Consider the following 26811-nt stretch of genomic DNA (forward strand, 5'->3'; position numbering starts at 1 on the left):
CAGCCCTGACATCTGCACGCAGTTGGAGAGTAAGCCTGCAGATGGTAGTACTGTGTCTGTCATCTTCTCTCTCTGCCTCTCACTGAACAAATAAATAATTAAAACAAAAACAAAAGAATCCCAGAAATAATTCATGATAGTTTTCCAGATGTTAAGCAAGGATAAGTCAAGATATAATTGTGGGAAAAGTTACAGAATATCGAACAAAGAAAAGGCTTCATTTGGAACAAAGAGATGTATTATCTATTATTAGTGAGTAAGTGATTCCCAGAAAAACATGAAATAATCTTCATGCACCCAAGAACATAATATTTTAAAAATCAGTAAAATAATAAGACTAAAACAGAAAAACAAGGTTTTGTTTGTTTGTTTGAGTTTTACTCTACCAGAAAAATTGGTCAGAAAAGCAGATGCAGAGAGACAATTCTTCATACATTATATACTTATTATCACTCTCATAATCAGCTGTTTTGTTTAGTGGTTCAGCTGATGGGCTGTTCGAAGGTCTCCTCAACTGCATGTGTGGCCTTTAGTATTCAGGTTCTGTTTGTCATGAGTCTCTAGGCTAGTCTTCAGATTTTAACATCATAGCTGAGCACAAAACATTTAAAACAGAATAAGCAAGGGACCAACACAATGGTCTAGTGGCTAAATCCTCACCTTGCACATGCTGGGATACCATATTGGCACCAGTTTGTGTCCTGGCTGCTCCACTTCCCATCCAGCTCCCTGCTTGTGACTTGGGAAAGCAGTTAAGGATGGCCCCAAGCCTTGGGACCCTGCACCCACGTGAGAGACTCTCCAGAAGCTCCTGGCCCCTGGCTCAGCTCCAGCTGTTGTGGCCACTTGGCAAGTGAACAAGTGGATAGAAGATCTCTCTCTCTCTGAAATAGTAAATATATAAATACATTAATAATGTCTAAGACATTTTCCATCTGTGCACAGCTGTCTAATTCACCGAAGGAAATCTTACGCTTCAGCCCAGAACCAATGTTGGAAGAAATGTACACATGAATGAGTCTACCCAGTGGAGTGATTCCTGGAGGGTCAAAACTGCACCAATCTACAACACTGACAGCCCACCCAGATAATAGGACTGTAGGAAAGTAAAATTATAAGCAAATTTCACTTATAAATACAACTGCCATGTCCTAAAAATAGCTGTGAAGAATCCATCCACATCCAATAAAAGTTTGCATAGTAATAAAATTTTACTTCCATAAATTTTACCTTACTTTGACATTAATCAATATTTTAAAAGAAAACATATGGTAATCTCTCAAGCATCTCAAATATATATGTGCAAATGCATTTATTTATATGTACATATATATACATATGTAAATTTATGGGAGTATTTATGTACATGTGTGTATACATAGAGAGAATGAGTGTGTGTATCTATATATGTGTGTGCATTAGTGATAAAATGCTTTGCAGATAAGCAGTGGAAGAAAATACAGGACACTTAATCACTTCCTGTTCTGTATAAACATTAAAGTTAGTAACAAAAATATTAGAAATTTTCCTCAAAATTGAGAAGATAAATTTTTCCAGCATTACAACTGATACTTCTAGATTATTAATAAGAAAAAAAGAAGAAAGCCCTATGCCCTTTCAAAAGAAAGGTACATTTTAACGCATTAAAAACAGAGGAAACTACAAATTAACCTATCAAAATTTTAATGAGTTAGTTCTAGACAGTAAATCATTAACTTTCATTCACATATTCATGAGAACACTAATGTGTTGCTGAGAATGAGAAAACTTTATGTATTCGTATTCCTATTTAAAAGGTAGAGTTACAGGGCCAGGCGGCGTGGTCTAGCGGCTAAAGTCCTCGCCTTGAAAGCCCCGGGATCCCATATGGGCGCCGGTTCTAATCCCGGCAGCTCCACTTCCCATCCAGCTCCCTGCTTGTGGCCTGGGAAAGCAGTTGAGGACGGCCCAATGCATTGGGACACTGCACCCACATGGGAGACCTGGAAGAGGTTCCAGGTTCCCGGCTTCGGATCGGCGCGCATCGGCCCGTTGCGGCTCACTTGGGGAGTGGATCATCGGATGGAAGATCTTCCTCTCTGTCTCTCCTCCTCTGTGTATATCTGGCTGTAATAAAAATGAATAAATCTTTAAAAAAAAAAAAAGGTAGAGTTACAGAGAAAGAGGGAGAAATAGAGATATCTTCCAATCACTATTCCCTCCCTAGACAACCACAACATCCAGGGCTGGGTCAGGGCACAACCAGTAACCAGGAATGTCATCCAGGTCTCCATAGGGAGACCCTCCATCCAGGGATCTCTGTCCTGGGTGCATTACCACAGTGCAGGAAGGGAAGAGAAGTAGCTGGGATTTGAGTAAGTGCTCCTATGAAATGTTGTCATCAGGTAGTGGTTAATGGGTACAGGTACAAGTTAACCTTTACTTGTAGTGCCAGCCTTGGAAAACCCTGTTTTAACAATGCCTTTATTAGTAAAGGCTAATAACAGATTCTTAAAAATAGACTATTAGAAAGAGCTTTACAGGCAGAAAGAGTAGAAAAATGAAAGCAATAGTTTGGAAACATGGTGAAGAATTCATGCGTCTAAACAGGATAATGAGGGGGAAGACATGGTTGGCATGCACCAGCACTGGAGCCACCAACTTGAAACGGAAGAACAGAACATGAATGTCTGATCCCAGGGAACACCAACCTTTTAGTCAATGTTTGACAAAAGGGTCACACCTAACATGCATCCCCATGGCTGCAAATCACTATTTGACAAAGCACCTCTTCCTGTAGATTCCTTGGATCCCCACAAAATCTATCTTACTATATATTTATACTTTGTGATCAACATGAACATGGAATGGTTGATGAGGTTGTTTGTAATTCAATGATTACTGGGAACTTTAACAGATGCCATTTCAGTATTATTATTAATTTTATTTTTACTATTAAATGAGACCGTTCCATAGGTTCAGGGATTTCTTCTTCTATCCACCTCACTCCCCCTCACCTGACTAAAGTCCTTCAGTAATAGTCACAAGTCCATCATTCTTCTATTTAAGTGTATCATGACATTCTAGGTATAGATAACAGTGGAAACTCCAGCACTCTATTATCAAGATATATTTAACAGTTTCATTGGCATTAAATCTTCTACTCGGGAGTAAAGGATACTGCAATGTATCTTCACTTCTCTAATTTTGTCCATATGACAAATTTTAAACCATTAACCAATCAGCTTATCAATCCATACAATGTAATATGATAAGGGACAGAGTTAGAAAGAAAACCTAAAGTAGCAGTAAACGAAAGCATGTCTTTATAGACTGTTATTACCCGGTTATTTCATCTAGAATATATTTCTGTATACTGTCACTTTTCAGTAAATCCAAAGAGACCTCTTCTTCCTTGTTCCAATTAGTTTGTTACATCTTACAATGAATGAAACATTTTATTGAATTGCTATTCTATTGCTATTATTAATGAATACTGATATGTTTTTATTTCCAGTACCGTAGGAACAGTCATCCTCATGATAAACTAAGACACCGAATTTGGGGAATGGTCAATTTTATCAACTTGGTAAGGTTTGAAATAGTGTTTAATCGAACTGAAAATACAAAGGAAAGTTTAGAGTAGTTATCATCTAGACTATTGTAATATTCACCCGGATATTGATGTACCCAAACCAAAGATGATCCAATAAATTAGGTAAAAATTCACTGAAAACAATGATAGCAACAAACCCCAGCTCTTTTTGTTTCAGAAGAAAATGTCAGTTGATATTTAAGTAAGTTTAAAACATTAGTACCTAATCACAAAATTTATGAAGCCATATTAAAAAAACCCTCACTACTGTAATTCTTAGTGCTCCACAAAACTGCATTATAAAATTCCTTCATGCTACAACTCACTGCTTATAGTTTGGCACAGAATTCAGGATAACTTTCGAAAACTATATTGAAATCATGAATATATTTATACTATAATGGACTACAACACTTATTACACTGAAAACTGTACACATTTTTTCTTTTGCTGACACCTAAGACTTCTACATATATTGCTAGTATAAAGTGGCCCCAGAGGAAGACACTGTAAGGAATGTTCCCTGTAGCTCAGTGGTGATCCGTTCAATAGTTATCGGGAATTTGCTTGGTCTATAGTTTTGAGCTGCTGTGAAAACACTGTTTTATATATTTATACAAAGTTGTATGAACATAAAATTGCATATATGATATATAAACAGAAATTGGAATGCTGTTGTGCAGAAAATGGGTGCCTGATTTCTTACATATTTCACACACATTTTGATAATTTTATTTTTCATTGAAAAACATTTTTAACATCTCTGGCGCCTCTTTCATTAAGTGATTATATACTATGTACTATTAAACTTGCAAATACTTGGGGATTTTAAAAATACATCTTAGGTTATCTATTTTTAATTTTCTTTGCTTTAGTATTAGACATCATTCAGTATTTGATTTTAATCCTTTTAAACTTGTTGATGTTTGTTTTATGGTCCTAGATCTGATTTATCACAGAGAATATTTATGCATACTTGCAAAGCAAATTAGTATTCTAATTTTGCTGGCTACTGTTTATTATACATATCAATTATGCCAAGTCAATTAACAGTATTTTTGGATCTTTGGTATCCTTGCTGATGTTGCGTTTATTATAATAATCATTAAACTGAGGGTGTAGAATTCTTTGTCAATAAAGGTAGGTCTGTCTCTCCTTTTGGTGTTACTAGCTTCTGCTTGGTGCATTTTGAAGCTCCTCTTTGACTGTCTTCTTGGTAACTAACCAATTTATAGCGTAACATGTATCTGTACACTTTGTTCCTAAGCCTACTTCTGAAACGAATTCAACTACCTTTCATTAGATTTCTGTGTATAGCTCTTGCTTTCCTTTCCACTTAAGTTTTATCCCCTTTAAATCCTTGATGATCTGTTTTCACGTTGGAGTGATCATATATCATTTATTTAATGTAATTATGGTATTATTGGATTAGTGCTTTTCATTTTGATAGATATTTTTACTTTGTCTACATTTTTTTCCTTTATCATTTGTACTGGCTGATTTTGAGTTGAGAATTCCTTATTCCTTTTTATGTATATGATTCACTTATTAAAAATATTTTAAATTTAACTGTAGGTTTGCAAAGTAAGTTTCAAAAAAGCAAACTTCTTACACTACCATACCACTACATAGCCATGCCTTAGTGGCTACGATTTGATTTATCCCACCTCCAATTTCTGATAATATTCCCATATATTTTTAAATAGATACTATGATTTAGGAACATCTTATATTTAGCAAAAAAAAAATCACCTGAAAATCTGCTATGAAGTACACTCTATATGCCACATTCAGGTTAAGAAAAACGGTATGTAGACATAATTTATTAGACTCAGAACGAAATTAATTACATTCTCTTGTAGTATTGTATAAATGATTCTTCCATTCCTGTTTTCTATTCAGTATTTGTAGTTTATCATTAGCCTTCATACCACCAGGTTAAACTTTTCCTATGTGCTGTCATTAACATTATCAACTGGATGTTTACAATCACCTAGAAAGGAGATAAGAAGGCTTGTGGGCTGCAACTATTACTGCCCAATAATGCTGCTCAGACACGCAAGGGGATTATAAAGGACAAACAGGGAACCTTGCTAAGGTTTTGAAAATAAATGCCAACTGCCTCATCTTGAATAGAGCTCACTCCTGACCTAATGAGACATGAACAAAGAATGTGCATCTCCCTGGCCCCACTAACACTGAATCCACATCTCAGTTAATTACTGCCTTGGAGCTTTAACACATTATTTCTTCTAGACACATGTTCAGACAAGAGCTAGAGCTTAGAAGTCTTATGATAGTTCAAGGAGAATCAGACATTTTGATCAAATTTCTTTATTGGCCATGGATATTGACTTAATATTCTGAGAAATGTATTGCATATATTTTAACATATCTCTTTGTAAAATGAGATTTGCATTGTATATTTACATGCCTCCCAAGAGCCTATTTCTATGACATCTGGATGGTGGAGGATGTGTGTAAAGGAACAGATAGGGTAAGGATAGATCCTTTTAGAAATTCGACTGTGAAAAAGTTTCTTCTTTGAGCAGATTTATAAAACCTTGAGGATCCACGTGACATTGGTTGGCATTGAAATATGGACAAAAGGAGACAGAGTAAAACTAGATTCAAATATAAAAACTACCTTATCACGTTTTTCATCCTGGCAAGAAACAACCCTCAAAAAAAGAAAACATTTTGATCATGCTATTTTACTCAGGTATGTGACCACTCTAAGTCTCTGCATCCTTAAGTGGATATTTTAAAGGACAATGATAACAACAACAAAATCTTTTAAAAGACTTATTACTTATTTGAAATCAGAATTTCAGAGATTGAGAGAAGGGGGGGGGTGGTGATCTTCTATTGGCTGGTTCCAGTACTGGGCCAGGCTGAAACCAGGAGCTTCATCCAGGTGCATCCACATTTGTGGCTGGGGCTCAAACACTTTGTCCATTTCTCGCTGCTTTTTCCATGCAAGCAGGATAATTCCCAAACCCTTCCATGGGATCCCGGAATGGCAGATTGCGGCTTTACTTTTTATATCATAATTCTACCCCCCAAATGTATCTTTTAGAGTGATTTTTGGGTGCCACACAGAGATACAATGTTGTTTGTAGCTACACAAAAAATCTCTAAGTGTACTACTTTTTTTTTGTATTGAGGAAAACTAGAAAGAAAAATTTGGTATGTTGACGTCCCTGGGAATAGTTGAAAATGCCATTAAGTAAGAAAACTACCTAGCAACATCATTAGCATTCCAGTATTGCTCCACAGCCTGCCTTTCTAGGAAGATCCTCACTCTGATACTACTGTGCCTAGTCAGTTACCGACGCTTCAAGGCCATGTCTTCTGCTACATAAATATAGATACAACTAATGTGATAATTCAAACTTGCCACAGTATTCATATTCCCACCTGAAAGTCTGGAGTTGTTTAAATTATTAAGTCAATAATTGTATCCCAAGGAGAGCCATTTCAATATTTTTTTGTATTCAAAATATCTTAAAGAGTCCTGAGGCTAGGGAGAGATATGATAAATAATTGTGAGACTCCTTCATATAAATAACCTTATGTTCAGCATAGTCCTGATATCCTACGGAATGTTAAATTGTGGGCGAACTACTTAAGAGCAATGACTTCACTCAGCATTTGTTCCAATGACCCTAGAGTCACTGTATTATGGTGATACTCTATTTGACCCATAATTATCCATATTTTGTCTAACATCTCTAAATACAGCCTGCTAACCTTCCTTCTAGTATTATCTATATAGTAACTTTCAGTCAGAATTCAGGAACATGGAGTTCCCAACACCTGTGATACAAGGTTAGGTTTACGGTTTTAGCATATTAATGACAGAAAATAATACACCCAAGGTAATAGGTCTCCATAATTATAGAGGGATAAAGATTGTGAAATATCACCATAAACCTCATAGTGTGCAGGATTAACCCTGTGTCCCCTTCCATGTACATGAATCTTCAAATATTTGCATAAATAATAAATAAGTCCAAAACTACTTAAAAGTGGGCATAAGTAATAAAATTTCTACTTATACAAAGTATTTCTTATAGCATTTCAATATAGGATGTGTATGTGAATAATAAGATGGATGAAGATGCCACAACAGGTCCAAGTAGACATCATATTTGGGAATTTTAATATATTGAGTTTCTTGTGCAGCTTATCTTCCTTATTAATAATGAATTAGAAATACTGATGTTCTACATGGAATTATCATGCTGGTACTTCTCTGTCACCATGGGAGAAGCTGGACACTAAACTGCTCTTCCCTCAAGATTCTTAGTGTCTACAAAGACTAGAATTTTGAGTCTCTGCAAGAAGTGTAATCAAATTCTGACAGAAAGCACCATTTATCCTTCTACCCTTCTTATATTTCAATCTTATCACATCCTAGTTATGTCCTCCCACTTTGTATATTTCCATTTAAAATGATCCAACTCTAAATGCTGTCCTTGATTCAAATCAGGTTATAATCCCTATAATATACACATCGACATTTGTCTTTTCAGATAATTCAGGAATGATCCCTTTTTTCCAGTATCACTTTTAAAAATTATTTTTAAAATAATTGACTTAAAATTTTTATTAATAACAGTTGTACAAAAGTATGGCCTACAATATGATATTTCAACTTGTGGGTACAAATATACCAATAAAAATATTTATCTTTGCTGATATAACCTTGCCTGGAGGCTGGAAAAAACTTTAAAAAATATTTTATTGTCTTTATCAAATTTTTCCTGAGTTCCCATAGTTGATTAAAATTTTTAAAAATATGACTAATTGATATTACTAAGTCTATTCACTGTGTTGCATTTTTAAACTCTCTGAACACTTATAAATTTTTGCCTTGTAATTGGTCCTACCAGAGCTGAGAGCAAAGCAAGCTAGAATCTAGTCAAATGGGTTCTAAATTTACTTTTCTACTTGCAAAAATTTCAATTTAAGATTAAATTGGCTTATTCAGGTTCTCTGATATATTACAAGTTTAAAGTAAGCTCCTTAAAAGCTAAGTACATCCTAAATACCAGAATACCAGAAATAAAAAGACATTTCCACATGCCAAGGAATTAACATAGTGATGGTTCACTGTACTGCTATCTTTGTTCTAATGAAACTGGTAACTCCGATTGAAGAGTGTCTCTGTATCTTGTGTAGTGGACAGTGGCTCTACACGAACGCCCAAGGAAATTCTTACCCAAGGGGTATGTGCCTGCCTTACTTCTCTGTCAGCATAGTCAAGGTAGGTTGTATTTTATTTATGTTCTGTTACATAATGGAATTTTAAACATTTTCATGTTACATGCTCCATTGAAAGAAACATGTAAATTTTGTCATGTAGTCCCACAAAGACTTGTCAATGAAGACACGTTTTTGTATCGGATGGGAAAAGAAATGTTGTCTAAAAACCATAGATAAGTAATGAAGGTAAGTACTTTTCAGCATTTAAGAGAACGTCATTTACAGAAGAAGATACGATGAAATGTTTTATTTAATAAATATAGTTAGTGGTAAAGAGAGTAATGCAGACAAAACTTGACAGCTTGTTCTAAAAGTGAGGGTAATTGTTTTTGTGCTGAAAAAAATAAGTTGTATTAAACAATATATCAAATCAAGACAGGCTTGCAATGACCTTTAAGATAGCAATCAATCGATGAACTAGTGAAGCCCCTTATCTACCTGACCTCTTTCCAGGACACTGAGCTTCTGTTCAAAGCTGCCAAGTGACTCAATCTGAGAAATGATTGAAAACCTGAGGGTTTGTCTTTGCTTCCTTCATGTGTCTGCTTCGCCGCTGTTATGCCCACCCCATTTGTGTTGACCACAAACGTACAAGTTAGTATTTTTCTCTGCAGTATTTTTAATTACATTATTTATTTGAAAGTCAGAGTTACAGACAGGAATGGACAGAGAGAAGCTTCCATGCATTGGTTCACTCTCGGGATGGCCACAGTGGCCAGAACTGGGACTCGCTGAACCAGGAGCCAGGGGCTTCATTTGGGTTTTCCTTATGGATGGCAGAGGTCAAAACACAAAGACTTTCCTCTTAGGGTTTTCCAAGGCCACCAGCAGGGAGTTGCATTGGAAGCAGAGCAGCTGGGACAAACATAAGTACCCATGTGTGATGCTATTTCACAGATAGTGGCTTAACTCACTAATTCACAATGCCGACCCCTGCCTACAGTATTTCAGGAACAAACTTTAATTCAACAGATGAAATTTAATATGTACAGGCCTCTGTTACTTATAATATCACAACAGTTCCAGGACACATTTTTAACTTCATATGAGTTGAGTAAAATAACCAAATCAAAAGGCTTCTCTTACTTATTTTATAGTAACACAGTATCCTACTCTTCTTTGACAATTAATTTTGTTCAGCCATGTTGAGATTAAGACATGAAATAAACCATACATCAAGGTAGCAAATAATGCTGCCATGTTACATTTCTGGGCTTTAAGTTTCTTCCTAACAGTACATCTTTTCTCTAAGATTAGGATGGATTGTTGAGAATATGATATTATGAATTGAAAACAAAATTTCACATACTTTTATTTTTTCTCCCCTCTGAATATCCAGTATAGGGAAAACAATCATTACTTTTCTATTGTATATAACATTTACTTTAGTCCTTTGGCTGATACACACTTGAGATTTACTTTTCAGAGTTCAGGAGCACACTTGGGATCTGGTTAGAGCTCACATTCGCTCTCTCATTAACGCCCTCCCTCCTCCTGTGTCTGCGCAAAGCAGAGATGATGAGACCTCCCTGTGAAGCCCATCCCTGAGAGCACTGATCCGGTTCTGTATCCTCTGCTCCCATAACAGTCACCTCACAACTTGCAGGAGTTCAGGCTTTAACCCAAGAATTTTGGAGACACACAAATGTTCAGCCCATAGTAACATTAGTTAGTAGTCTCTAGTCATATAATAAGAATGAATCTGTGCAAATCCATGGTATTTCAAAATTTTGGAGCTTTATTTAAACAGTAAATTCCCCAACCTCACTAATTTAAAACTTGAGATGGGCAGGGGAGAGGATCCAGCATGGGGGCATAGCAAGCTAATCTTCCACTGGTGGCACCGATCCTCATATGGGTGTTGATTCATGTCCTGACTGCTCCACTTCTGACCCAAATGTCTGCTTATGGCCTGGAAAGCAGCAGAGGACAGTTCAAATCCTTGGGTGCCTATACCCACATTGGAGACCAGGAAGAAGCTCCTGGCTCCTGGCCTCAGATTGCCTCAGCTCTGACCACTGCTGCCATTTGGGGGTCCACCAGCAGATGGCAGGCTTCTTTTTCTGTCTCTCCTCTCTGTAAAAATCTACCCTTCAAATAAAAATAAATAAATCTTTTAAAGAAAAAATCTGAGATGCAGAGGAGGGAGGTATTAAGATGATGATGTGTCAAATAGGTACTAATGAACTATTTTGAGCAACAGACCAAAAACTACCTACTAGAATGAGCTCTCTGTTAAACATTTCTAACATACATTTTCTTAAACCAGGATCTCTTACCTGACATGAATATAGTTGCAAACAGGATGGCACATCAGTTAGGGCATAACCTTGGGATGAACCACGATGCATTCCCATGCACCTGTCCATTGGGAAAATGTGTGATGGATATGAGTGGAAGGTAAGGCTCCAACATTATAGAGAATACCTTTAATACTTTGCAGGAGGATCTTGGGTTAAACTTCATTATTGTGGGCATAAATTGTTCTTCAGTGAAATTCTCTGGAAAATCTATAATAAAACCTAGCACAGTAAGGAGTTTCCCATCTTGAGGCTAAATCTAAACTCTGTTGTGTGTGTCTCTTTTCAGTGCTATAGTGAAAAAATATATATTTCAAAGTCAGTTAGGCACACACATACATACACGCACAAACCCAATGGAGAGAGAGAGAGACTGACAGACAGATGGCTAGACATCTTCCATCTTGTGGTTTAACTCCCTAGGAGACTGCAATGGCTATGGCTGAGCCAGGAGGAAGGCAGGATCCAGAAGCTTCATCCAGAACTCACATGGGTATCAAGGGCCCAAACACTTGGACCATTTTCTGCTGCATTTCCCAGACCATTAGCAGGAAGCTGGATGGAAAGTGGAGCAGCCAAGACACAAACCATCACTCAAACAGGGTGCAGGTATCACAGGCTATGGCTTTACCTGCTATCCCACAATGCTGGCTCTAGTGAGAGAAATTCTAAAACTGCATTGGGGTTTATGGCAAAGGTACGCTATGATGCACTAGCATTGATCTCCACCAAGGTGCTTCAATGGGATAAACACTATGGGCCTCGTTTTGTCAGCTTTACTATATACTGTCATTTCCTCCCCCACACCTTTACTTAAATATCAATTTAAGCAAAACCTTTCTGAATTCCTAATTGAACTCTTCAATTGTGTCTGTCACACATTTGTTCTGGCATTTTCCACCCTCCCCCTTTTGTGTTTTCTGTTTCCCTTAGTACTTATAGCTATCTTTAAGATTTTGCTTCACCCATTTAGCTTGTTTAATATTTCACTTGTCCAGTAGCACATAAGGTGCACGCCTTCAGAGGACTTGGCAACTTTTCCAAGCACTCCTCATGATAGGTAGTTCATCAATGGTCACAGAATGAATAACATCCAGTGTCTGCCAAGCCTGTGAATTTTCAAGTGGTCAGGTTCACGTGAACCAATCTGAATCCCTTTATAGCAGATGCACTTAATGTAATGCATGCATTAAGAATAGTGTATGTTAGCGATGAGCAGTGCTTCCACACACTGAGCAGATGAAATCAAGTAGCTGATACATGCGAACCAACTGACTGGATGACAGTTGGAACCTGGTACTAGGTGTCTAGTATTATAGAATCATCTATATAATTCATAACATCTCAGAGTTCTACCATCCCTTGCTAATATAACCCAGGCTATAAAAATCCTTCACTATTCAATCAGTGCATCAATAACCATGTAAAGGGAGTCAAAACAGAGGGAAGAGGGAAACAAGGTGCATTTTACTGTCAAAGGATGTACATTACATTCCTTCTGTATGAAATAATGAATCTTGTCTCAAACCTATTTATAAAAGACTACTGTATTCCTAGCATTGTGTTAATTAGTGTTTGATTTTTAAGTGAGCATGTTATAGTCCCTGCTTTGAGAAGTTTGTAATCTTGAAAGGATGATAAACAATTATATAGGTTGTTTCAGGAGCAGCAAATTAAAGGGTACCAGAGAACAATAGTGCAGAAAACCCATCTAAATTGTGAGTTTCAGGAAGAGCTTATAACCAGAACATTTTCATGGAAGCTGAATGTATTGACTGTGTTTTGTGAAAATACTTCAAATACTATGCATGCCAGTTACTGATACACTCTGATGCTGAATGCTTAAATTTGCTCTTTTTAAACTCTTAATAAAACTTTCATAGTTGCTGTATCAATCTGTATCAACAGGGTTAATCTTTATGCTTACTTCATCTTATTTCTAGCATTCCTGCATTTAAATTTAGTAAATGCAGCCAACGCCAGTACAAGCAATACCTGAAGGATTATAAACCAATGTGCATGCTCAATGTTCCATTTCCTGACAATCCATATGGTGCCCCATATTGTGGAAACAAGAAGGTGGATGAGGGAGAAGAGTGTGACTGTGGCCCTGTTAAGGTACTTACACATGATGCTGTGTTTAAATTACAAAGCTTTGCTCAGCTGGAACTGAGGCAGGAATACAGTCATTACTCACAGAAAGCAAGGTGGTCCTTTGAAGGCTTTAAAATCCTGTGCTTTTCAGTCCCTTGGTGCAGCCAAACCCTAAGCTGTGTTTAATTAGCTTGCTAGGAGTTAGCAACATTATATTAGCCTGATTTAAAGAACTGGCTCATTGTATGAGACTTGCCAATGGTATCATTACCTCATCTTGTGTGCAAAGTAGGAACCTGCTTTACAACATCTTCACAGCCAGTTGACAGTTACTGAGTCCTTAGCAGCCAGTTGTATCACAGCTGAACAGGTCCCCTTAGTAGGAACTCTGTCTGGATAGAAAACAAACTTCCAAACCCTTTTATGCAATTTTTTGAGGAAAAAAAATTTAAAGTAATTCTTACTATTTTCCCAAACATAGAAATTACTTCTTTCAGGAATGCATCAGATATTCATGTGTCCTAGACAAGAACTACTGAATTTAACAATGTGTGTAAATTACTAGAGACATTGTTAAAAAGCAGGGCCGAATTTCCTGAACATGGAATGGGGCTGAAGGCCTGCAGGTCCACACAGCTGCAACATTCTGCTGATGTTGTCCTGAGGAATACAGTTTTAGTCTCCATACACTAGCCATGGCACAATTCCAAAGAGACATGATAGGCTGTAAATATGAAACTCTATAATTGGAGTAGAGATAATGACCCATCTAGAGATGGTAAGACTGATCTTCAAATGTCTGGTTAAATGTGAAGACATTACTACTTTCCGTAACATTTTCTCTTGCCCATGTGGATTCTTTGTAATGCTTTTACTGTTTGATTTAACTCAGAAAATATTTGCCTGACAAGTTCACACAATTTTCTTTGCTGTAGCAGTTTTGTTCAATTACATGAGGCCTAAGTGATAATCTTGCTGTTACTTTTTAATGAGATTTTTAAGAAAAGCAAGGTCATCCTGAACTACTTGGCATCCTGGGGAACATAAAATCATATCTTCAGAAGCTGTGTTAAACCACATCAGCTTCACCATAGGGAAATGGTTGGGCCCTCCAGGGAATGGAAGTCATCACGAGAAGGGAAGATTATGAATGTCAGACTCTGATTTTGCCAATTAGATTCATCAACTGTGGAATATTCAACAGACAGAGAGGAAGGATACCCTGAATATCCCAAACACTAGTTCCAAATAGTAATCATATTCTAGAGTCACTGATTTATATTCCATTTAGATTCTACAAAAGCAAAACGAATTAGTGCCTCATCAGAAGCCAGAGTACAAAACAAATTATGATCTTTGATTTCTGACTCTTGCCAGGAGTGCAGTGATCCTTGCTGTGAAGCCCACACATGCTTATTGAAGCAAGGATACACTTGTGCAGAAGGAGAGTGCTGTGAATCTTGTCAGGTAAGACCCTGTACTGGAGAGGGGATTTATTAAGTATATGTAGTGCCAAAGAGTTGTCTGGCCTTTGGATAACCCTGTACTACTAAGTACAGAAAAGGACGAGACTTCCAAATATCCAAGAGCATCTCTGCGATATGCTTCAACTTCTGAGCATGGGACAGTGCCATGCTAAGTAGTACTCATTATATCTGCAGTAAAATCACATGAGCAACACTAGGTTTTCTCTTCTGTCAATCATTACCAATCTATTTACCCTTAATTAGGACAACTGAGATCCCAAAGCCAGTGAGATTAAAAGGAAAAGGGATTAGAAAACTGTAGTGGCTTGCAGATGGAGAAATACTCCTAGAAAAGAAATCTAAAGGAATCAGTTTTTAAGAGCTTCTGGATACCTTTTTCAGCTCCCCTCTGTATTGTGAACTGACCAAAGAAATAAATATGCCTTCTACATCTCTGGGCATGTTCAAGGACTGATTGATAAAATATGCCAATCAATTCTCTCCAGCAATAAGAGTACATACCCAGTTCATGTGAAGGTATTTGATTTCCAGGGAATGGAGATTCCTCACTAGAAACAGTCATTCCTAACTTGGTGGTGAGGAATACACAGACTTGAGCAAGAGACAAAGAGAAGATAAAATGGATGAGAGCTCCTGTCAAGTCCTCTGTTTTGTCCATTCTAACTTTACTTTAGGCTGCTCTAACTCCCAAGTCTCAAAATTACCACTTTGTTGTTCTTAAAATTGCATTAAAATCCAAGGTACAAATAATAATTCTCAGTAAAATGGAGAAGAAAATAAGAATCAACCTTTATAGGGTTTTTTGCTTTGTTTTGTTTTAAGAAAAAAATGGGTCATTTTTTTGCCTACTAACTGAAACTTACATATCTTAATATATTCAGATTCAGTCTGATTTTTTGTTTTGTTTTGTTTGTTGGTTTGTTTTTAACAGTTGAAGAAAGCAGGGTCTCTGTGCCGACCAGCAAAAGATGACTGTGATTTACCTGAAGTGTGTAGTGGCCACTCCCCTGAGTGTCCTAAGGACCAATTCCAAGTCAATGGATCTCCTTGCAAGAACCAAGAAGGGTACTGCTTCATGGGGAAATGTCCTACTCGGGATGAACAGTGTTCTAAATTGTTTGATGATGGTAAGAAACAATAAGAGTGAATGACTGATAAAGAAACCAACTTGTATTTCTGTATTACTGTGCTGAAAAAACATGGAGCAAGCCTGGAGTCGATATATTCCGTGGCAGTCTCCCAAGATACTATCTAAAATTTTTCTGGATGTTATCTCTAACATTCGCTGATTTTATCTGTGCTTCTAATTTGCTAGCTCAGTATGAGCATATGAACTAATGTATAGTTGCTATTTTCTAATATATCTACTCTTCCCTAAAGTATTCTGATGATACAATAATTTAATGTTCTGTATTTATTCCACTGTGCGCTACCGCTCTATGAGTGGATACTAAAGTCACATGTAACAGAAAAATAAGGTCTTTGAAGATTTGTGGTGCTTATGCCTTCATTGTTTTACTTGTATCGTGCCACTTTGCATCCCAGGGGCAAAACAGAGTGCTGATATATGCTACAAGATGAATAAAAAAGGAAATAAATTTGGATACTGCAAAAGTGAAGCAAACAAATTAGTCCCTTGTGAAGACAAGTAAGTACTCTGTGAAGCAAATAAGCATCCTTTAACAGTGTTTGACAAAATCAGAAGGGTTCCAGTTCCAGTTCTGACACCTGCCAACTTTTATGGAGAGGACATTAGGAAAAGAGGGCAGCAGGAAGAGAGCACACATCCCTGACAGTGGTGGCTGGTATCTAAATGCTGCATTCATTTGTTGAAGATCATGGAATCTATGGAAGAAAGACGGGGGTCAGGGCAGTTATAGGATGCTTAGAGAAGGAGGAAACTAATGCTATTAGAAGAATGGGTGAACAGGAAAAGGTGGGAAATACGTTGAAAAAAGAGAGAAAGGAAGTGAAGAAGTGAGTCATACAGAGAACGGTAGAAAGTGGCATTAGAAGAGGGGAGGAACTGAATATTAGATTTGGCCTAGAAATACACAGCAGAGTCATGCTCCCAAGGCTGGTATTGACACTCCATATGCCTTTTCAAAGATATCGCAGACTGAAAACCACCACCACCATCAACTAGGGACAAGATCATCTTTAAGGCTAGTTAGAGTAAATATCAACCTCCTTTACTTTCAGTGACATCTTGGTCTGTAACATGGGAATTGGAACAACAGTAACCTTGCCAGTTGTTAGAATGAACTGATGTATTCCATGCATGGAAGCTTATGAAATAACTCATGGTGTCCTGGTGAAAGTAATGGCAACTCAGACAACACAAAGACAAAAATTTACTTCAGTAAACTTGAGCAAATACTATCTGTGAGAATCATGAAGAAAGTGAAAGGCAGTATTATCTTTTACGGTCCTTACCTACCTATATTCCCAGGGTCACCTGCTATGTGTGCAATGTTTTCTTCTGCCTGTTCTGGCCCCTTGATCCTGATGACAAACATGGTCTAGAAAAAGTCACCAGGCTACCTGACAACAGCCTAATCTACAAAGTTGCATTTCTGGTCTCAAGTCTGAGAATGCCTTCCTTTCCCTCAGAGATATCAAGTGTGGGAAGATATACTGTACAGGGGGACATCATTCCAATATGATCGGGGAATACAGGATCTACCACCTTACAGATGCAGAGCATAATGACACTGCTGAATGCAAAAGTAGGTTTTTATACTACAGTTCTAAAGATGTCGGACTGGTGTCTTCTGGAACAAAATGTGGAGATGCAATGGTAAGATGTAAGTCTTTTTCAAAAATTATAGGTTTAGCCACTTTAAAAAAAATGACTGGTTCTGATCATTGGATCTAGAGGGCCCTATAAATAAGAAAGCAGGAGAAAAAGTAGCAAGTTTAAATTAAGGAGCAAAGTAGCAACAATATAGTAACAAATACTCATTTTGCCTAATGTGGGCTGTATTAAATGATACAGTTGCTATATAAATTTGCTTAATTAGTATGTTACAGAATTTAATGAAATTATTACTATGATCTTTTCCAATTAATGTTTCTATAAAGTATTACTCTTAACTTCTTCACTTTGTTCATTCAACAATACTGGCATCAAATAATGGTGCCAGGAACATATAATTTAAATATAAAGGTATTTAAAAGCATTCACACATTAAATATTACACAGTGTTATTACAAAAGTGCTTTCATAATCCTGTGACCACTGTATATTTGAGATTCAAATGAATAAGTGGTTGATTTTTGCTTCTGGAATATGGATAGAATTTTAGGTGAGTGACATTTTAGTTTGACAGGAAGAACAAAGCTTTTCACACTGAGAAAATACTTTTAGTTAACTTATTTAACAATTTTTAATTTATTTCTACTGATATATAATGACATAGATAAATGGGTTACAATGACATGATACTTATATATAATGTGAGACTCAAATCAGAGTAATTTTCTAACCACTTACAACATTAATTTTTGTTTTGAGTCTTTCAAAATCTTTAACTGTACTGAGATATGCATTAAATTAATGTGCACTATACTCATCCAACTGATCTATACAACACTAGAACCTAATTCTTCCTATCTCTCAGTGACTCCATATCTGCTATCCAACTCCTCCCTGATCTCTCTCCTCCATGGCCCACCTTGGCCTCTGGTAATGCCAGTTCTAATCTTCGCTGGGAACTAATAATTTAGCTCCACATAGCAGAGAAATTGCACCATTTTTATTTGTATGCCTGTCTTATGTAACCTGACATCATGTCCTCCAGGCTTATCTGTGTAGCTGCAAATGACAGGATTTCATTTTTTTTTAAAGAATGAGTAATATACCATCCATGTGCCCCAGAAGACCTGTTTCTTCAGTGAAGGGCTGGAGCAGAAGCACACCAATCATCATGGTGTCAGTTTCTCAGCTAATTTCTAATGAGTGAACTTATGAATAGTAAATGCCATTCTATGGACCACTGTACCATGATCCATACTAGCCAAGACAGAGAAGCAACTAAGATAACCACTAATTTATAAATGGATATATAACATGTGATATGCATACACACAGGCTTTAACCATCTGCCTCAGCTCAATAGAGTGTACAAAACTCCATTAAGAATGGTAGGTAAAGAAAAAAAATGTGGCAACAGATGTCAAAGAAGTCAACAAATGCAAATGAAGGAAACCAATCTGAGAAATACAGAGCATAACCCTGTGGAGCAAATATACACTTAGAAAGAGTAAAAATGCTTAGAAAAAAAAAGCTAGAAGTTTTAGAAAACTTCATTTGTTAAAGAAGTTATAAGTTGATAGCAAAAATTAGTTGAAAGTCTCCGTATTTCCCTTGCCTGTATATTTTCCTCATTACCAAAATACCTCTTCAGAGTAGTACATGTCTTAGGCAAGTGATAATATGTAGAGTATTTCTAGGAAGATTATAACTACAGGTCATTAATAGATATAGACTCTTTAGGATCTAAATGAGATGGACTAAATATTTCTTCGTCAGCTAAACTCATCTAAAACCACCCATTATGTAATAATGTAATAAATATAAGCAAAGGCCTTGAAAAGTGAGGAGAAAAATACAAGATGAGCTGGAGACCTCTAGACTCAGGAACCCCAAGACAGTCCCTTCCCTGGGTTTCCTTTTTGCCTTCTATACATATGATAGGTTACGTACGTGCTAGATAGGCTCATGACTTGAAAATAAAGCACCAGGATAATTTATTCTTTCTAACCAAACAATCAGAAAAGGAATGGGGAAACAAAATAGTAAGTATTTTGGCAATATCCCCAATCCCAGGAAAACACCACTGGAAATTCAAGCCCTGTCTCACCAACATCAGCAAAGATTATGTGGAGAACCTACGTTCCGATACTCTTCCAGGTGTAACAGATGCCCTCATGCCCCCAAGTCAAAGGTTCAAAGGAAGCTTAAACAGGAGTCAGAACTTGTACCAAAGTTCATTGGTAATGAATCTCTCCCACCCCACTGTACCATGAAAGCCCCGCGAGCAGCCTAGCATCTCCACATGAGGCAGTAACTCTTTGCCCTAGCAGGCATGACTTTTGAGAAGGTCTGCAAAAACAAAAGACTTTATAATATCCAGTGTCTCATAATACCCCAGATATCCAGTATACAAATGGATGTCACTTCTCAAACAATGAATGAGGGAAACCTCACCTTGAATGAAAGAAATCATCCTCCAATTGCTATAATAAAATGACACATATTGTAACTCTCTGATAAGGAATTTAAGCCATCTGTCATAAAGATATGTCAGAGAGAAAATGTGTATATATCTCAAAACAAACATTAAAGGCTCAGAAAAAATACACAGGCATGGCAGATATGAAAATATTAACAATCATGTAGAAATTTTAAAACTGAAAAGTATAATAATGGAAATTCAATATTTCACTGTTGAGAATGACCAAGAAAAATGAACTTAAAGATAGAAGAAATGTAAATTACTCAATGCATAGCACAAAGAAAAATTATTTTGAGCAATACTACAAAACTATTGATTTTATTATTTTAGTTATTATCAATGCACATTGACAATGTCATTAAGATTTTTTGAAATATTGAATGGCAGTATAGCAATTTTCATAAATCTAAAATCTTAATTTATTGTAAAGATTTAATAATTAATGTTTCCATGTACAATCACTCACCATAAACTTACAGAAAATTTCTCCATCCACAGGGGATTCTACATGTGAAACTTCACAATAAAACCACATAAATTGTAGTGAAATCTTGTGAATAATATAGTATAATTTCATGTATTTCACATATATAGATACATGAAGTTTTTCACATAATTCAAAATCAATCTAATTCATTTCAGTTTTTTTTTCATTTGTAGGTGTGCAACAATGGTGAATGTATAAATACTGAAGAAGCCTACAATGCAACCAAGTGCCCATCTCATTGCAATGACAATTCTGTAAGATTTGGCTTATTTCTGAATTAATGTCTCACCAGCAACTAATTTACATAGTTTTATTCCTATGGCTGTGTGTGTGTGCATGCTGAAGTTTTAAACCAAATGTACTTTTGATATGCATTTTTTCTTGTGTTACTAGTAAAAAGTAATTCAAAACAGTCAAATTTGATGTTATCTGACATATATATTGCCAGAATTGCAAGTCTATGATTTATTGCTGGATTGGTTATCTAGATCTAATCAGGTAAATGATAAAGTGTAAGCATGGTAAAATTCAATTCAATTGTTGACAAAAGTTCACAATTTTAAATTATAACATGCCAACATTAAATTTTTGAAAAAAAATAGTAACTTTTGACTCAGTTAACTGTTCAGAGCTAGCAATAACTGTTAGTGTTTATAGAGATTACATTTCCTAAATCTGCATAATCAATAACTATATAGAGTGACATGTATGTCAGACATTCTTTCAAGCAATGTACACATATATATACATCAAAATTTTGTGCACCCATACATGTACCTATAATCAAAAACTACATACATAAACAAAAGTACTTTAAAACTTTTGTGAAAAATTGAATCTTTATAAAAGAAACGTTTGTCTTGGTGAAAAAAATTGCATCTATGCATATTAAGTATCTTTAAAAAGTTCATGAAAATGCATTCTATAGATTCATGGATTTCAAGAATTTTTATATTGAAGTAGATCAATGTTTTAATTCTATTTTCCATAACCATCTGAAATACCCTCTGATACTTTTTAAATATTCTTAACTATCTTCAGAGAGAGCATTGCTGTGTAGTAGCAAAGCAGAGAAGCTCCAGATGCCGAAAGCCTTCTGCAGAGTCTGTGCTGCTAATCCTGACAGTGCTCTCTGATGGGCTAAATACTGTAAGATCGTACCACCACCATTACTGTTGGGCTTAGGTACAGCCTGATCTTTGGCCAAAATATGTCCAATTCTGGCAAAATTCAGTCTGGAAAAATGAATCTTGTTGTCTTGTGCAGTTGTCTCAATTTGAGATCATTCTCAAATTGAGGTCAAAGGCTTTCTTCAAGGGTGACTCCTTCCTTAACTCTGCTTGTTTTCCTGTAACATTGCTTTTGGTATGAAGATTAGGAATCATAAAAGAAGTGTGTGTACTGTGATTCATACAGAACTAGCAACAGGCAAGGAGAGGTGCAAAACAAAGCTTTGGTCAGCCATTGAGTCAAGTTCCACGATTGGTTGTTCTTCCAGGTGAATGACAGTGAACTGCAGTGTCCCTGTGAGAAAGGACAAGCTCTCCCAGATGTGGACGAAAACTTAAACCTTACCAGTGAGCATCCTAGAATATAGTATCTTAAATAGAACAAAAGCCTATCCAGTGAGAATTTTCTTTGTTTCCTTGTCTGCTATATAATTTTTATGCTTCTACATAGATGTATGGTATTATTATTATTATTATTTGCTTTCATTATTATTGTTATTGCTTTTTATATGTAAATTGAATTTACTGCAATGAATCTTTTTATAGCTACATCTGGGTTAGATTACTTAAGAATCCACAACACAATGCCTTTTCTACAGTTAAGAGGTGACAACTAAAACTTTTGATCGCACTTCTTTTAAATATAATGGAACCATAGATTGAATGTCAACTGCTGATACCACTAATAAGTTACATATATTTGCTTTTAGTGTATTTCAAGAAAGTCAGGGGGGTGAGAATTAAAGTTCCTTAGGAAAGAAGTAAAATGAGGCAGCTTCACTGAGTGCTAATTAATTCTCACTATCCTTTGGTCAATGTCCTGGCTGAAGTCGATGTGTTTTCCAATTGCAGGTGTCTCCATAATGGCTGTTGTGCTTATCTTGGTTATAATTGGTGTTGGTGTTGTGATATTATTAGTTAAATACAAAAAATGTATTAAAATGAAGCAAAATCAGAGGTATGTCTGCATTTTCTAAGTATGGAGTAGGATCAATACACAGAAAGTAAAAGATAGAGGATAAGGAAAAAGTATAGCTCTCTTACTAAACACTAGGTAAGAAACCCAGTAAATTAGACTCTTACATATTTGCTAATATCCAAATGCTTATCCAGTGATTTCTGAACATCACTGCACATTGGAATCACCTAAGGATTTTTCCCCAAAATATACTGTTATTAAATGCTCTCTAAGACACAGGTTTAATAGTTAAAGGGCAAAACATAAGTATTATTATTTAAAAATCCTGTAGATAATTTCATTTTTACCGTTGGCGCATGTTGTCACTTGAGTCACTATTCATTTCCTTCCTGCCAGCCCATCTCGAGACACGCTGGGAGTGGAGAACAAAGGGTACTTTGGTGAAGAGCAGCAGGCAAAGATTGATCCCATCTTATCTGATATCCACCCCTTGCAAGTAAGAAGCTCCCATTTGTAAAATGTGATTCATTCTAGAGGCATGTGTCTAAAGTGGCATTAACCTTAGACTCAAGGAGGTGGGCAATGCCAGGAAGCCATTCCACATGGCTTCACGTGAGTGAAGGTTTCCACCAATATATGGGGATAGGCAGGAGAGCAGAACTCAAAACCATCCAAGACATCACCAACACATTACTGCAGAGCAGCATGTGTTAGCCGCACAACCTATCGATTTGTGAACCTTTGGGAGATTTTACAAGTGTAAACAACACCTGGGCCACAGAGCAGAATCTTCAGCTTTAACAGTTCAGTCACACAAGATAGGTTTTCAAAATAAAATCATGTAAAAAAAGAATCAGTGATACAATACTGGGGAAAACAGCACTAGAGGCTTTGTATATGAATCTCAAGAAGAAATATTTGCTGAGAAGTTTAAATGAGAAGGTGTATGTAAAAGTACTCAGTACAGTATTACGCATATATTTAACATTTAATATGAGTTCATTATCTTCTATGCCTCATGTGCCGCTGTAATTATTTTCCTAATCATGTTTCTCTTACACGAATACATAAATCAGCGACACTGCTAGAGAAAGGAGTCACACAGAGGTGGCCTGAGCACGTGATCACAACAGTTGCAGAAGCCAACAAGCAGTATAAGCACAGCCTGGGAAATACTGTTTACATTTCTATATGTTAACTCCCTTAAGGATGTTTGGCTTTTTTGTTAAATGAAGGTAGCTAGAAGGAAGCTTAATGGGCATTAACACATCCAATTTCTTACTGGTGGCATAAACACCATGATATATTAGAAACATAAATTGTTTAAGGAAGCTTCAGCCCTCAAGTACCGTGTTTCAAGCTTCTGTGTTTGGCACAACATATTAATAATAATGGTTTAACTGATGCATGCTTAACACATTAGTTTTCATCAGATACTAGCCCTCAGCAAAGCTTTGGTTTGGGGAAAATACCCTTTGATTGTCTTTCCCAGCTCATTAATGTCTGTAACCCACCCCAACCCTGGAGTCTAGGGTCTCTTCCAAGCCCTGTTTCCATTGGACCATGCCAGTTGCATTAGTGACCAAGGTGGGGTTGTAGAGGGTGGGTGGGATGGGAAGCACTTAACCAAGGATAACTTTCTAAGGCACATGTGCATTTTAACAGGAAGCTGTGGAGTTCTCCAAGACTCATCTAAATCTGAAGCAGCTTAGCTGGCGGTAGAATTTCAGACCTGTAGACAGAAATTTTCAGATTCAAGATAACAGATCTGTCTGTTATTTAATATAAAAGTCATAATATAAAAACACTCTTCTCACAGATGCTTTGCTTTGTCTCTAAAATCTTTGCTTCATCTAGTGCAAAACAACCATCTACGGAAGAATAGTATCTCTATAACTTACAAAATTGGTGCATTCACTAGGCATATATTCCAAGGATTGCTGCGAAAGATATTATATGGCTTCAAGAAACAGACATACCTGTTTGAGTCCTCCTTGTAGATTAACAGTCTTTCTTCTTACCCAGGAAAGAGCTGAAGAGTCAGTGGAGAACCTTCCAGTCAGCTTTTCAAGTCCCCACTACGTCACCTTGGTATGTCCTTGCCTTTATCTGTTCATTGGGCTGGTCCATTTCCACTGCAATGATAATTTTGAGGCCTCTTCAACATTGTTGGGATTTTTAAAAGACCCAAGAATAGAACATAGCTGCCTGATTTGAAATAGAAATAGGACACTGGCATATTTATATTTTTATAGATTTATTTAATTATTTTCATTTTATTTGAAAGTCAGAGAGACAGAGAGAATTACTGGGCACTGGTTAACTCTCCTGTGGCAAAACTACCAGTGCAAAGGCAGCCATTGAGAACCCAGGCTGGACCTCCCAGGTAGGCAGGAAGACCTACATATTTAGCTATCACCTGCAGTCATGTGTGCATTAGCAGGAAGCTGGAATCAAGAAGAGAACCAGCACTCAAACCCAGTATATGATACACAGATCCCACATGGCATCTCAATGGCTGTCCCAACAGCTCACAAGTTTACCTAGAGACTTTTTTTTAAAAAAACAGATTAAAGTGTGGAGGGGACACACAAATTTAGGGCTGACTGTCTTTCTTTAATATGGTGGCGCTGCATCCATCAGGAATTCTGTTTGCAGTCTGATGATAAACAAAAGCCACACTGATCTTGCCTTGGTCACAGTCCATTTCTGTGGGGGTGGAAAATGTAATGTTGGTTTTCAAGGAGGACACGACCAGCCTGAGGCCTTCAGAAGCCTCAGTTACTCAAAGTGGCATGTACCTGCATCATTCCTTACGAGAGAGGAAGAAATGAGCCCAAGCAAATGAGACTGAAGAAAATAAATAAATAAGTAAATCTCACATGGTCACTAGGAAGAATCCAAATGGAATGGAGATTCTATATGGGCTTCCTCAATACCATGTCTTCTCACAGAACACTTTTTACTCAACCCTCTCCACAGAATGTAGTAAATCTCAACTCTCCCTTTATAAAATCAACAACTCTAATTAAGCTTTATTTATGAATGACTAAAAGTTACAATTAGAGTGATTTTCAGTGTATGGTTTCAGAGTTCTCCAAGCATACAAAAAACCTTCCTATGTGCCAGAATATAGCTGCAGGACTAATATGGCTGCCCCCCACTGAACCACTCAAGTTCACTTTTATCGATTGGTTTCACTGAGATTCCAATAAATACAATGTGAATGGAAGCCCTAAGGGGTTTGAAAGCCAGATTTACAGAGAGAAGCAGATACAGAAAGAAATATCTTCCATCTATTGGTTCTCTCCCCAGTGGCAGCAATGGCCAGAGCTGAGCTGATCCGAAGACAAGAGCTTCTTCTGGGCCTCCCATGTGGGTTCAGCATCCCAAGGCCTAGGGACATCCTCTATTGCTTTCCTAGGTCACAAGCAGGGAGCTGGACTAGAAGTGGAGCAGCCAGGACAGGAACTGGTGCCCATATGGGATCCTGGCGCATGTGGAGAATTTAGCCACTAGGCTCTCACACCGGGCCTGGAAGCCCTAAATTTTAATAATGGTTTTAAATTCCTTTCCTAATACATTCTATGAGAAATTCACATTCTGCAAAGCACAGTCATTTGTGATAAAACTTTACATAACCTGATCAATCCCCTATCACTCCTGCCATCCCATACCAGTTTAAGAACTGTCAGATTTCTCATAAGGGAGAAGAGTGGTCCACCTGTGGATATGTGCTGTAAGTATGTGCACAGTTCATCATACAACATAATTTATGTGTTACAGAAACTTGCGAATAAAGATCCACGAAGAATCACAGATCTCAACCAAAGGGACAAAATGGTATGTTCCCATGGCAGAATCTTTAAAATGCTTTCTGTCTTGACAATGCTGGCCTCCTTTTGTGTCTCTGACCTACACATTAACTGACTGGGATGTCCTCTGTACTATAAAAAACAGTTTTATTTATGATTGTTTTACCAAAGTTTTCACTTACCAGATTAATAACAGAGTGTGTGTGTAAGGTACTTTTACATTTGAATTACTATTTCTCTATTGGAAACTTCATCAAGATGCAAACTTTACACTAGCTGGCTGCATTTCTGAGGTTTTGATTTCACTGCCTTCTCCTATTATGGATGCTGAGTTCCTCCCATGCACCGGGGACAGGGTTAGTATGAAAATTTAAGGAACCATGCTTGGCACAGAG

At 36.9% G+C, this 26811-nt stretch overlaps 1 protein-coding gene across 1 annotated transcript in view; it reads left to right on the top strand.

Moving 5' to 3' along the window:
• ADAM7 (ADAM metallopeptidase domain 7) overlaps positions 1-26811 on the top strand; it is a 39642-nt gene that overhangs the window by 11968 nt on the left and 863 nt on the right. Inside the window, exons 8-22 of the mRNA XM_058670036.1 lie at positions 3497-3568; positions 6127-6296; positions 8762-8846; positions 11115-11245; positions 13089-13263; positions 14617-14706; positions 15658-15853; positions 16272-16374; positions 17340-17526; positions 20627-20707; positions 21952-22030; positions 22535-22640; positions 22998-23097; positions 24627-24692; positions 26388-26444. Coding sequence (XP_058526019.1) covers positions 3497-3568; positions 6127-6296; positions 8762-8846; positions 11115-11245; positions 13089-13263; positions 14617-14706; positions 15658-15853; positions 16272-16374; positions 17340-17526; positions 20627-20707; positions 21952-22030; positions 22535-22640; positions 22998-23097; positions 24627-24692; positions 26388-26444 — 1698 coding nt within the window. The remainder of the gene's footprint in view (positions 1-3496; positions 3569-6126; positions 6297-8761; positions 8847-11114; positions 11246-13088; positions 13264-14616; positions 14707-15657; positions 15854-16271; positions 16375-17339; positions 17527-20626; positions 20708-21951; positions 22031-22534; positions 22641-22997; positions 23098-24626; positions 24693-26387; positions 26445-26811) is intronic.

Source organism: Ochotona princeps, chromosome 11, assembly GCF_030435755.1.
Source record: "Ochotona princeps isolate mOchPri1 chromosome 11, mOchPri1.hap1, whole genome shotgun sequence".
Lineage (NCBI taxonomy): Eukaryota > Metazoa > Chordata > Mammalia > Lagomorpha > Ochotonidae > Ochotona > Ochotona princeps.